Source organism: Puma concolor, chromosome D4 (assembly GCF_028749965.1).
Source record: "Puma concolor isolate L17-30 chromosome D4, mPumCon1.1.hap2, whole genome shotgun sequence".
NCBI classification, from domain to species: Eukaryota; Metazoa; Chordata; class Mammalia; order Carnivora; family Felidae; genus Puma; species Puma concolor.
This window is the reverse complement of record NC_141679.1, coordinates 57,574,720-57,587,014: the sequence shown is the minus strand read 5'-3', so window position 1 is coordinate 57,587,014 and position 12,295 is coordinate 57,574,720. Positions and strand designations below refer to the sequence as shown.

At 52.8% G+C, this 12,295-nt stretch overlaps 2 protein-coding genes across 15 annotated transcripts in view; one reads left to right on the top strand and one right to left on the bottom strand.

The window, feature by feature from the left end:
• Nucleotides 1-1,821, bottom strand: part of UNC13B (unc-13 homolog B) — a 258,065-nt gene extending 256,244 nt beyond the window's left edge. For 4 of the 11 annotated variants that reach the window (XM_086683440.1, XM_086683441.1, XM_086683439.1 and 1 more), the window contains exons 1-2: nt 1,482-1,820; nt 22-136 (exon numbers count right to left, since the gene is read on the bottom strand). In XM_086683440.1, coding sequence (XP_086539566.1) covers nt 22-46 — 25 coding nt within the window. In that variant the 5' untranslated portion in view covers nt 47-136; nt 1,482-1,820. Of the gene's footprint in view, nt 1-21; nt 137-1,481 lie in introns of those variants that run through there. The other 7 variants (XR_015242813.1, XM_086683436.1, XM_086683438.1 and 4 more) reach the window with 5 other exon arrangements.
• On the top strand, nt 1,476-12,179 carry ATOSB (atos homolog B). 4 transcript variants are annotated; one of them, XM_086683451.1, is made up of 9 exons: nt 1,476-1,618; nt 9,041-9,184; nt 9,427-10,396; nt 10,584-10,642; nt 10,832-10,937; nt 11,063-11,221; nt 11,445-11,513; nt 11,597-11,772; nt 11,889-12,179. In XM_086683451.1, exons 3-9 carry the CDS (start codon nt 9,503-9,505, stop codon nt 12,040-12,042), a joined length of 1,617 nt encoding a protein of 538 aa, XP_086539577.1. In that variant the 5' UTR covers nt 1,476-1,618; nt 9,041-9,184; nt 9,427-9,502; the 3' UTR covers nt 12,043-12,179. The 4 variants fall into 4 exon arrangements, with proteins under 4 accessions (XP_086539577.1, XP_086539579.1, XP_086539578.1 ...); XM_086683453.1 differs by lacking the exon at nt 1,476-1,618 and adding an exon at nt 2,010-2,080; XM_086683452.1 differs by lacking the exon at nt 1,476-1,618 and adding an exon at nt 6,162-6,209.
• The last annotated feature ends 116 nt before the right edge of the window (nt 12,180-12,295 follow it).

Here is a 12,295-nt window from a genome sequence, read left to right as displayed (position 1 = left end):
GAAAGACATTCTATAAAATACCTGAGGGTAAAACTATCAAGGTCATCAAAAACAAGGAAGTCTGAGAAAATGTCACAGCCAAGAGAAGCTTGAGGAGACAAGAGAACTAATGCAATGTGCCATGCTGGATGAGATCCTAAAACAGAAAAAAAGCATAAGGTAAAAACTAAGGAAATCTGAATAAGGTATGGACTTTAGTTAATGATAATGTATCAATATCAGTTATTAATTGTAACAGAGGAACCATGCTAATTTAAATGTTAATAAATTTAACATTTATTATACGGAAACTGTATATGGATTGGGGTATATGGAAATTGTATTATCTTCATAAGTTTTCTGTAAATCTAAAATTGCTCTAAAATAAAATTTATTTTTTTAAGTCAAGTAATTTAGCCAAATTCATACACCTAGTAAATACCCAATACCCAAAATTCAGAGGCCAACACAAATGACTACAAACCCTATGCTTTTTCCACCACCCAAATCCACTTCCAACTTACTACCAACTTCCACTACCCAAACCCTTCCAACTTACTCTTTCTAGGTATTTGTATAACGACCTTAACAAGTTCCTTGAGAATAGAGAAAAAAGCTTTTTTTTTTTCTTCTTCTTTGCGTACCACTGGTGTTCAGTAAGTCAGCTTAAATTCACTACTCACGGAAAAAAAGTCACAAAAACCTAAAGACTCTGTGATTTTCAGAGAATCTTATCAGGTTCAACCCACAATCTATACAGCCAGCTCCTCAGAGAGGCCGGATAGGCCGTGGGCGGAGGGTCCTTCAGTTCTGCAAGGGTCCTGTGCTGCCATCTACAGGTAGCTGGAAAGAGTTGACACACACCCTCTCCCCTCCCCCCCAACCCCCGCTCCACTGCTGTATCTCAGCAATTAGTAAATCAGAGAGAAGTCTCAAGCGCTAATTAAATTACAGAACATATTTAACTATCAGATAGTTCACTTGACACTTGTATAAAGACCCTACTTCTCTCCGGCGACTGAAGGTTCTTCTAACTCCGTATTAACATTTAGTCTCCTAAAATTCACAGAATTCCTTGCTGACTCACCTCCACAGATACAGATCTGGCTGGCTGTTACTGTTACTGCACACCTCCTAGAACTCAGATTCTCCCGCACAGAGTAGGCTGCAGACACTTGCTCAATCCCACAGACTTGAGATCCCACCAACCAGATTCTCTCATCTTCACCGACCCCTGGGACTCCTTGCACTATCTTGCAAACCCCCAGACCTCCCCCATTAGGGCAAATGTGCGCGCGAACCCAGACGTCACCACAAAAAGGCTCAAGTTCCGCGGGCAGCTCACACCAGCGCGAAAGCTTGGGGAGAGCCCCAGTCTCAGGCTCAGTGCCCTCAGGCTAACGCTTTGATGCCAGCTCCGACTCCCCAACCCCCCCCCCCCCCCCACGCCCGATCCGGTCAGTCTAGGCCGGCACCCAGGCCAAGGCCCCGCCCCTCTAGACCTGTCATCACAGAAGCCGCACGTGGCCGGGGTGGGACCTCAGGCGACCTGCAGCCATCACTTTGTCTCCTCCGCCATCCATTGGGGCCGTCGCCGCCAATCAGAGCCAGCGGATCCGGCAGGAGCGCCGGCGCCCGGGTGAGGCGAAAGGGAGAAGGGGCGGGGGTAGGAGAGTCCCTGAGACCGACTGGGGCTCGCGGTGGAAAAGGGCCTGGCCTGGGTTCTGCCAGGCTGGAATCCGAGAGAGGGCGGATCCTAGCGAAAGGCGGAGAGACCACAAGGGGGTGGGGACCAAGGAAGGGGCTAGGGACAGGCGGATGTTCTGGGAAGACGCAGAAAAGGCTAGAAGGGGCGGAGCTAGAGAGGGGCGGGGCCTGTGTTACAGGGGAGGAGCCAGAGGAATTAAAGAAACTAGGAAAGAGGCTGGGCCCCGAGAAGGTGGGAGGTGGGACAAGGGAGGGGGTGGGCCTGGGCGTTGCGGGGGCGGGGCTCGGGCAGAAGGGGTGAGGTTTGTAGGCCGAGGCTGCAGCTAGGGCCTCTCTCTAACTGCCTCAACCCCACTACCTCCTCAGGTGCAACGGGACTCACGGAACTACAGGTGTGGGGTGGGGTGCGCGTGGAAGAAGGGACAAGAATGGGGGTGCGCTTGGGCAAACATGAGGTGGGGGCCACGTTAAGGAAGGAGAGAATATGAGGACTGCTGCGGGGGAGGAAGACAGAGTTGGGGGAGGACTTGGGGGCTCACCGTGTGGGTAAGCAGGTGCATTCTCCAGGGTCCCTTGTAAGGGAGTGCTTTGTGGAGGTTGGAGGTACAGTGTGAGAGGGCAAGTCTGTCTGATGTGGAGGGTTGGAGCCTGGCCATGCTTGAGGGGGAGGGGATGTGAAGTGCTTTGGGGAAAGCAGGTGCTGTATGATGAAGAGCTGGTGGTCCAGAGTGTGGGAGAGACAGAGGGACTGTGCAGAGAATGGGCACTATGTGAGGGAAAGAGGCTGTAGGCCCCAAATGAGGGGGGAAGAACCCCTAGTGCTTTGAGAAGGTCTCCTGGCTTTGTAGAGACTCCAGGAAGAGGTTTGTGTACTGTGTTCTAGGAATGGCATGATGGGATTAGTGGGATGAAGAAACCAGTCCATAGTGCTCCTGGCTCCTTGGCTCCTAATTACACCTTCAGGCCTGAGCACTCTTAGGGAGGATCCAGGCCCCACTTGCTGCTAGGTCTTCTGTGACTGTCTCCTCAGTCTGCTTTGGATCTGGCTGGCTGAGACTGGAGTTTCTTCCCCTAGCTGGTGTTCCTGTTAACCCCCACTCTAGTTCCTGTTCCTCCCAGAAGGCTGCCTTCGTCCCTGTCTTCCCCCTCCCCCACTTTGCCCTGCCCTCTGCTCTGGGTGTGCTCATTTCCCACTTCCTTCCTCGCCCTGGGGCCTGGCCTGGGACTTGCCCGTCTAGGAGCTTTGTGCTCAATGGCCACAGGACCTAGTAACCAGCTGCAAGGCCCAGACCTCATCCCACTACTGCCAAGCTCTCCCAACAGCCCCCACAAGTGACTGGCAACTACATTTTTACCACTGGCCACAAAGTTATTTTCCCCACCCTTTTCCTTCTCCTGGGTGGGGAACCCTAGAACCCTCAAAAATCGGCTTCTGTGGGAAAGGTGGAAATTATTGAGTCTTTGATGTTTGTTTTGAGAGGTGAACTACTATTGCAGACTGAACTCCAGAAGGGATATGAGGTTCCAGCCTCAGCTGGAAGAGGAAGAGAGAATAGCTCCCCACACTCCCGGCTGGGAGGCTGATGGTCAGAACTGATACTAGGGCCTAATCCTCTTGGGAGTTCCTCAGGTTCCCTGAGGGGACTTGATATAGTGCCAAAGTTCTATTTGTCCCTGGGCTAGTTGAGAGACTGAAAAAAGGCCTGCCTTCCACACAGTGGCTGGATGAGTATGACTGTTACTGAAAGGGGCCCCAAGCCAACCCTCCTCCTAGCTGAGAGACTGGCTGGGGAGGGAGGGGGTGCTGAGGCCAGACAAAGCCGTAGGGTAGGGTGGGGTAAGGGAGGGCAGGCTGAAGCCTTTTGAGGAGGAGCTGATTGCTATGGCAACACAGCTTCCCAGACTGTCTCTCAGAGAGGCGGGCCTAGGGCAAACACTCCAGCTTCCTAAGGACTGAGGCATTTGTATGAGTGGGTGGGGCGTAAAGAGAAAGGGCATCAGTTTGCTGTGCTGAGGCTGGAGTATATAGCTTCTCTTCTTCAATACAAGCAGGAGAGCATTCAGAAACTTGTGTCCATCCTCTGAAAATGGATTTGAGTGAACAATAGCCATTAGAATCATAGCAGTATAAGGCCAGAGTTGCAGAAGCCCTCAACTATAGTTTATACAAACCTCTAATCTTACAGGGTTGAAAATTTACAGCCAAAGACACTGTGACTTTCTCTGGTCTCACAGTGAAAGAGCAGGTATTAGGACCTATGTCTTCTGTTTGCTGTTCCCTCAGCCCAGGGCTCATCATTTCTTTCAGCCAACCTTTATTGAGCAGCTATTATGTACCAGGCACTGAGGTTGATTCTGGGAATACCAGCATGAACAAAACAACATTGCTGCTCTCCTATAGCTTCCATTCTAACGAGTAGAAAGAAATGCATGTGTGTGGGGGGTGGGGGGGAGCACCTGGTGATAACTGCTATGAAAAAAATAAAGGACAGCAGCTAGATAAGCCCTCTTGATTGTACCATGCTGCTTTCCTAGGGCACACGGAGGCCTAGAACATCTTTGATCCTTCCCACTGAGCTACTGCCCCCCTGCCCTTTGCAGGTAACTGAGGCCTGGGTCTATGTTAGTGGCAGTAAGACAGAACTTACTGCCTGTTCTCTGGGGTCATCAAGGGACTATCACTTTCCTGTAGTGTTCTGTGTCTATTTGTCTTCCTAGTAAGTTTTTACTAAAGGAAGTAAGCTCTTGCTTTTTGCAATTTTGTTCAGAATTTTGAAAATTTCCAGAATCCTATTCCTTAGCATTAGGGAACCAACAAATAAATCAGTCCATGGCAGATGGAAATGGATTCTTTTTCAGGGTTTTTCTCTCTGGTCTGAGGTGAGAAGAAGGGAGCCTAGAGGAAGGGTTACTTACTTGTCCTTCCTTTTTTTTTTTTTTTTTTAATTTTTCTTTATGTTTATTTATTTTTGAGAGAGAGAGAGAGCATGAATGGCAGAAGGGCAGAGAAAGAGGGAGACACAGAATCCAAAGCAGGTTCCAGGCTCTGAGCTGTTAGCACAGAGCCCACTCAACAGATTGAGCCACCCAAGCGCCCCTCTTACTTGTCCTTCCTGAATCTAGTGCACAAGGAGGAAGTAGGGAAAGGGGAGCCTTTTTTTTTTTTTTTTTTTTTCCTACTATCCAGTGACAACCTCAGGGCCCTTGGGGCCTACAGCACAGGCAAGGTAGAAACAAGGACCTTGGGCCTTCTGTAGCCTCTGAACTATGGAAGAATGGACTCCCCTTCTAGAGGCATAATTGGCAACCTGCCCTGGCCTATGCCAATTCTCCAGGCTTTGGTTTGAGTCTTACCTCTTTTGACTCTGGTATTTCCTTGCTTCTGTGGAAGACTGACAGAAAAAGCTTCCTAAGTTTGGAAACTAACTTGTCAACAAGTTCAGAGGAAAAGGTACCAATTTTCTTAGCTTACCCCTAAAGCAGCCCCTGTAAAGAGCATCTTTTAATGCTTACTCCTTATAGAGGTTTCCATCCTGGTCATTTAAAGAATAGGTCATTTAAAGAATTAGGAATGCTGGTTCTGCTGCCACTTAGTTTGGCTGTTTCTGGGCCCAGCCTAGAGCCCAGTGACTCAGGGGGAGGGTGGGGAGTTTCGAGGGAGCTGTGAGTCATGGGAGGGAGCTCCATCACAAGAGTTGGGCACATCCCCCCACTCATGGCAGAAGCCTTTCTATCCCACTTCCCCTGGGTGCTCCGTCTCCTATGAATAGAAAGAATACTGTAGAAGGAATGAAGCAGCCTGATCTCAGAATGATAGTTCAGAGACACAAAAAAGGATGTTTAGGTCCCTGAATTAAAATGTATCCCTATCTCAGGAATTCTTGAGGCCCCTCTAACGAAGGCAAAAGAAAATTAATAAAAAGTAAGGAGAAGGAAGAATACCATTTCTCAATGGAAGGAGATAAGATCCCACTTCAGAACTTTTTCATCTGCTCTGGCATAAAGGAAGCTTTCTAGACTTCAGCAGTACTCTGGTGTTTGAAGCTCAGGTTTGCAAGAAAGGGAGAGATGAATGAGAGTGGGGATATTTGGGGTCTGGTGAGGGAAGAGCAGGCTGATTTTGGAGATTGTGGAACTTTGTCTTTGAAAGCCCTAGGGCGTCCTATTAAACACCTTCGGAAAAGGAAGGGCGGAGGTGAGCAGTGGGAGGCCTACACCTTTGAAAGGGTTAAATTGGCAGGGCTGGGAGATCCTTTGGATTCCAGCAATTGAGGGGTTAAAGAGATGGGCGGGGCGACACGGGTAGGCCTGCCCCCTTGTGGACCAATGGGCGTGTGTCTCTTGGAGGGGGCGTGCCTCACACTTGAGGTCGTGGAGAGGCTGGACTCCTATGGGCCAATGAATATGGTCGCTGCCCGCGGAGGGCGTGGTCTTAGGGGGGCGTGGCGGCCACGGCCGCTGCGGCGGGGGTGTTGGGGCGCTGGGCGGGGCGGGCGGCCCCATCAGCTGGTAGGAAATGGCCTGTGAGTCAGAGGGGCAGCGGAGTCGACAGCACTGAGCCGGGGCGGCCACGGGGAGGGACAGTCGCGGGGAGGGGTGCGGCAGCGGCTGGGGGGCTGCGGGCGCCAGGTCCCGCTAGTGTTGCACACGAAGCTGAACAGAGAACAGCCTAGCAAAGCAGGGCTCTGCGTGAGCCACCCTTTGTCTGGGTTGGGGGCCCGTGGCGGGGAGGACCCGGGATTCGAGGGGAGGGACCGGGACGGGACGGAAGGGCCCGGAGCAGCGGCCGCCGCGGCGGAGCCAATTTAAGAGCGGGGTGAGTGTGTGCTAGGGGGAAAGAGCAAATCTCCGAAGCTCCAGTATGGAATGGGGCCTGTCTCAGGCTCTGGGGAGGAGAGGGGTGAGAATGGACCTGGGAGACTAAGTAGGGGTTGGGGGCATCATCCAGAACAAGGAGTCCAGCGGAAGGGGTGAGTCTGCTGGACTCAGTTTGGAGGAGGTGCTGACATCTGGTCTCTCCATTAAGGGTAGAGGGCTTTAGGTCAGCAGTCAAGGGGTGGGTTGGAGACCAGAGGTTGACCTTCCTACCCATAGTGGTGGTCCATGGGAGTAGCTCCGCTAGTTTGTGTGGACATGTATAGGAACAAAATGTGGAGTAGCTGGCAGTTCTCTCTGAACAGGATGAGGGTAGAAAGCACATGGAGAGGAATTCTCCTTCCTGCCACCCTCCTAGATCAGTGTAGAAATAGATACCTTTAATACTGAAGGAAAGGGGAGAGTGAGTCTGGGAGTTGTACCTGTACCAATACCCACCTACCCCACCTCCCAGGCCTAGCAGGTGTCTGAGGTACAGAACCCATGGTATTCTGGGATTTGGTGTTTTTGCTGGCCTTGCTCCTTGGGAATGTTGGGAACTGTAGTCCTTGCCAGCCATAGCCTGGCACAGCTGTTTGATGCCAGCTGCTGCCCACCCCCTGCACAGAGAGTGAGGTTTGGCCTACCCTGCCCCCCTCTTCCACAGTCCTGCCCCATGAGTCAGCTCGAAGCCATGGTCTAGAGCCAGACAGGCTGGGTGGCAGGGAAGTGCGTCTTAGAGCTTCTCATTGACAAGTCAGGAACTTAGAGGGCTCTGGGGTAATGAGCAGATGCCAGGCATGCTGGGGTCAAGTAGGGCATCATGTCATCACCTGCCTTCCCCAGGGCAATGGCTCCAGAGGCCAACTTGGATGACCAGGGGTGGGGTGCTAAGGAAAAGGACCTTCCTCAACCTGTATGGCTTGAGTAGAGGAAAGGAAGGTAGAGATGAATACAGGTTGTACCTACCCTCTGACAGTGCTGTCATTGGAGTTCTGCCCTTTCCAGACACCCCACCCACCACAGGGAACCAGAATTTTCTAGGGATCCCATTTCTCACGAGAACTTGGTGAAATAAGGTAATGTGGGGTGCAATGATAAGAACTTGGTGTAGGAGAGCTTTCCAGTCCCCAGTGTGTAAATCTCTCCCTTTCTCCCTGTCCCCCATTTCCACCTCTGTTATTGCTGATTCTCCCTATACAAGTAATCTCTCTACTTCTCTAATTCTGGGAGCTTTTCTCTTCACTGCTAGGACTGATGCCAAGATCTCTGGGGCTTGCATTCTACTTTTTTGAGTCCTGCCATGTGCTTACTCCCTGTACTTAGAGTTTGGCAGAGGAGCGAACAGAACTATCCTTAAGAACCCCCTGGTCTGTCTAGGAGATTTCTTACCTATAAGAACAAGCAAAATTGTCACTGGGTTGTATTAGATAGTGACACTGCCTTAGGTGAAGTCTCAGGAGAGAGATGTGGTCTAGGGTGGATAGAGTAGGCTTTCTGGAGGGAATGGCATTTGGCCTAGCCAAGGAGGAAGGAGAGGGCTTAGGTAGGTATACAGGGGACATTCTTTGAAGGGGAAAAGATCCTGTGGATGGCAGGCAGCATAGGCTACTGCCCAAAGGAGAAGCTTGATCCTGGGACAGTATTTCCTCCCATAAAGGAATATGGCCTTCAATTTGACATTCCTCTCACCCAGTATGGGCTCCTGAGGGTGGACTAGTCAATAAAGAAAGTCTTTAGTCCTGGCAGGAAAACAGTGGTTTGGGTTTTTGGGTGCTGAACATGTGGCTAAGTGGAGAGGTAGTCCTACTTGCTTCCAGCTATCTGACTGCCACTGCCTTATCTCTAGCTTGCAGGGCCTAGGGGGAGGGGAGGTCCTGGAAAGTGCCTTCTGGCATTGCCTTCTCCACTCCCCCTCCACTTGATTAGATTTGTTGCCTCCTGTTAAAGGGACAGACTGCTGGGGGTAATGTGTTTAAGGCCAAAGGGCTGCCTTTGAGCTGACCTGAGGTTTGTATCTGTGAGGAGTGCTCCTGGGGTAGGACTTTCTGCAAGACCTCTCCCCTTAGGGCTCCGGAGTAGCATTTGTCCTTTGGAGAGAGACTTTAAGGAAGGAGTTATACAACCTTGACTAGGAGGGCTGAATTCTTACTCTGACCATCTCTCAGTTGGCATTGGAGTTCTCTTGAATCTTGGGGTATTGCATTCCCCCTCACACTCAGGGCAGAAGCCCCTCAGCTGGTGGCCCTGATAAATGGTGATCCTGCCACAACTTCTTACCTCCTATTACGCTGAACCTAGATCTGCCTCTCTCTGACTCCGTAGGTAACCTAGCTCTGCCCTCTGGGCTCTGGATCCCAAGACTACACCTTCTGTTTCTGAAGAGCTTTTCATATGGGAGAAGGATATCCTGGAGGGTACTCTGATAGCCCACAACTGGACAGGAGTCTTGCCACTGGCACCAGAGATCCTGGCTTAATGTCTGTTCTCCTTTCCTTAGGGTCCAGCTGAGCCCAAGAGCTGCACGGAATGGTGGCAGTCACCTTGCCAGTGCAGCGGGAATGGACCAGACTGCAAGCTAGGAGAGCAAGGCATCAGTCAGGAAGAGGGAACACACGGCTAGGCTTAAGGCCTCTTCATCGGGGTGAGTGCTGGGGAAAGGGAGGGGAAGCAGGTCCAGTGAGAACCCTGTGCTAAACATGCCATCCTCTCAGAAGTTCTGGGATTGTCCTCTATACTCCATTAATCCATCTGGGGATTTGGACACCTTCACCCCAAGGAAACCCACAAGGTCACCTCTTCAGGCCAGAGGAGGATCTGCAACTCAGGTGGAAGGGAGAAGACCCAATGATTCTTCTGATCACCTTTTCTTCTTTTCTTCTACAGATGTCCCCAGGCCCCCCAGCCCAGGCCCAGCATAAAGGCTGTGTGGGGGGGCCCCCCTGACCCAAGGGGGGGCTTCATGCGCCACGTGCAGGCGGAGCCGTCTTCATCCTCAGAACCAGAGGCTGGCCCTTCGCAGCCTGCAGTCAGGCAGGGGGCCCTCCAGGGTAGCCTGCTCATGGGCTACAGCCCAGCAGGGGGGGCAACATCCCCCGGGGTCTACCAGGTATCCATCTTTTCCCCTCCAGCTGGTGCCTCTGAGCCTCACAGGGCCCTGAAACGGCCGGCCCCACCCACTGAGGTTACCAGGGAGCTGAAGAGAGGCCCTGGGCTGGGGGCCAGAGAGGGACTACCCCCTGAAGAACCATCTACTGTGGGGCTACTAGGCCCAGAGGGACTGGGGCTGGGACTGGGGCTGGCCAGCCAGCATTTCTGTCACCATGGCCTCTGTGTTGTGGAACAGGGAGGTAGCTCCACCTCACCTTGGACTTCAGGGGCCCAGAGTCCCCCTTGTCCCCCATCAAATGCTTCCTGCAATAGTTTGCACACCAGAGACTGGGCTTCCCCAGATCCAGGGGCACAGGGGTCCCTGGGGGAGTCCCCAGGGCCAGCCCCTCTGGGCCAGCTGCACACATTTGACACTGATTTGCACAGTCTTGCACAAATAGGGGGTAAGAGCCCAGTGGCTGGGGTGGGCAACGGGGGTAGCCCTTGGCCTAGGGAGTCCCCTAGCACTGCCAATGGCCACAGTCCCGAGCACACACCCCCTGGCCCTGGACCTCCAGGCCCCTGCCCCACCAAGCGAAGGTTGCTTCCTGCTGGAGAAGCCCTGGATGTCAGCTCTGAGGATGAGGGGCCAGCCCCTCGGAGGCGCCGGGGAACCCTGGGCCACCCTCCTGCTGCCAACAGTTCTGATGCCAAAGCCACACCCTTCTGGAGCCATCTGCTGCCTGGGCCCAAGGAGCCTGTGCTGGTAATCCAGGAGAAGGGGATGGTCTATTCTTAAGTAGATATGTGTGTGGGAAAAGGTGAAGGCCTGAGGAGTGTGGGGGGGGGGGGAGGGGGGTCCAGATGTTCCTTTGAGAGCTTGTAATGAGGTCCTGCTTCCAAACATGCCTGACCTCCACCCAATCTTTTTCTGTAATCTTTCCTTTCCATAGGACCCAACAGACTGCAGTCCCATGGGGCGGAGGCTGAAAGGTGCCCGTCGCCTGAAGCTGTAAGTGATCAGCTTCTTCCTCTGCTCTATCCCTGCAAGTGGGGCAAAAGTCTATAATCCTTTTTCTGACTGCAGGGTAGGGGAACCCAGGGCAGGAGCCCTTGATGGTGGCAAAGGGTGAGCCCAAGGACATGAGTAAGCATACCAGAATACTTCAAGCCAATGTACTGTGTGTCCCTCCCCTACCAGGAGCTCCCTTCGAAGCCTCCGGAAGGGGCCAGGCCTGCTGAGCCCCCCCAGTGCCTCCCCTGTTCCTACCCCTGCTGTCAGCCGTACCCTGCTTGGCAACTTTGAGGTAGTTCCCCTTGGATTCTGTGATTGGGGGCCTTGGGGAAAGTGAGATGGTAGAGTGTGGCCTGGATGGGTAAGGAAAATAGCTGGCATCTATCTCATAATATGCTTTCCCCATCTCAACCCCAGGAATCATTGCTGCGAGGACGCTTTGCACCATCTGGCCACATTGAGGGCTTCACGGCAGAGATTGGAGCTAGTGGATCCTACTGCCCCCAGCATGTCACCCTGCCTGTCACTGTCACCTTCTTTGATGTTTCTGAGCAAAATGCCCCGGCTCCCTTCCTGGTATGACCTGACCTCAACCCAAAGTTAGCTTGTGAAGAGGGTGAGGGATGGATAGCAGGAAGGATTCTTTAGGTGTTCTCACCTAGGAGAGAGTTCAGAGCCTGGTGGGGAGAACTCTAGTGTGGGGCAAGGGCTAGGCCCAGAGTGAGAGATTATGGAGATGGATGAGTATTCAAAGCTCTCCTAGACCCCATCTTAGCTGATGGCTCCATGACCTTCCTAGGGTGTCGTGGACCTGAATCCCCTGGGGAGGAAGGGTTACAGCGTGCCCAAGATGGGCACCATCCAAGTGGTAAGTTTTCCCTGAGGGGCAGTGGGAGTGGGGAGAGGAAAACAGCCCCTAGGCCCTACCAACTTTGCCTGTCCTGCCCCCAGACCTTATTTAACCCCAACCAGACTGTGGTGAAGATGTTCCTTGTGACCTTTGACTTCTCGGACATGCCTGCTGCCCACATGACCTTCCTGCGCCATCGCCTCTTTTTGGTGCCTGTGGGTGAGGAGGGAAATGCTAGCCCCACCTGCCGCCTCCTCTGCTACTTGCTGCACCTCAGGTGAGGACAGGGCCCTGGGGCAGCTGGGAGGCCCAGGGAAAGGATTTTCCCCACCCCAGGTTATCTGGCTTATCTACTATCTGGATTCTTTCTTTGATCACCCTGTTGTCCCCCAGGTTCCGGAGCTCCCGCTCAGGCCGCTTAAGCCTGCATGGAGACATCCGCCTGCTTTTTTCCCGCCGGAGCCTGGAACTGGACACAGGGCTCCCCTACGAACTGCAGGCAGTGACTGAGTCCCCTCACAATCCACGTTATTCACCTTTGCCCTGATTGCCAGTGCCCTGAACCCATGTGGGCCAAGTACCTACCCATCCTGCTCCATCCTGGACAGAGCAAATACGTGGAAAGGTGGCAAAAGACCCTTTAGGCTTGAATTAAAGCCCTCACCATGCTCATGCCCAAATCGATTATTTGGGTGTTTAAAGCCTCTGATCCTTACCACACTCTGCTCTACTCTGGGTACTCCATGTGCCTCCCACTCCCTTGGATTTCCCAGGCCAACTTAGGTAGTGGGGAGACAAGG

Excerpts from the sequence above, each read along its gene's own strand:
- ATOSB (XM_086683451.1), top strand. The coding sequence starts at position 9,503 with ATGCGCCACGTGCAGGCGGAGCCGTCTTCATCCTCAGAACCAGAGGCT. Across the intron at positions 10,397-10,583 it reads GGCCCAAGGAGCCTGTGCTG|GACCCAACAGACTGCAGTCC; the intron begins GTAATCCAGGAG and ends TCCTTTCCATAG. Across the intron at positions 11,773-11,888 it reads TGCTACTTGCTGCACCTCAG|GTTCCGGAGCTCCCGCTCAG; the intron begins GTGAGGACAGGG and ends GTTGTCCCCCAG.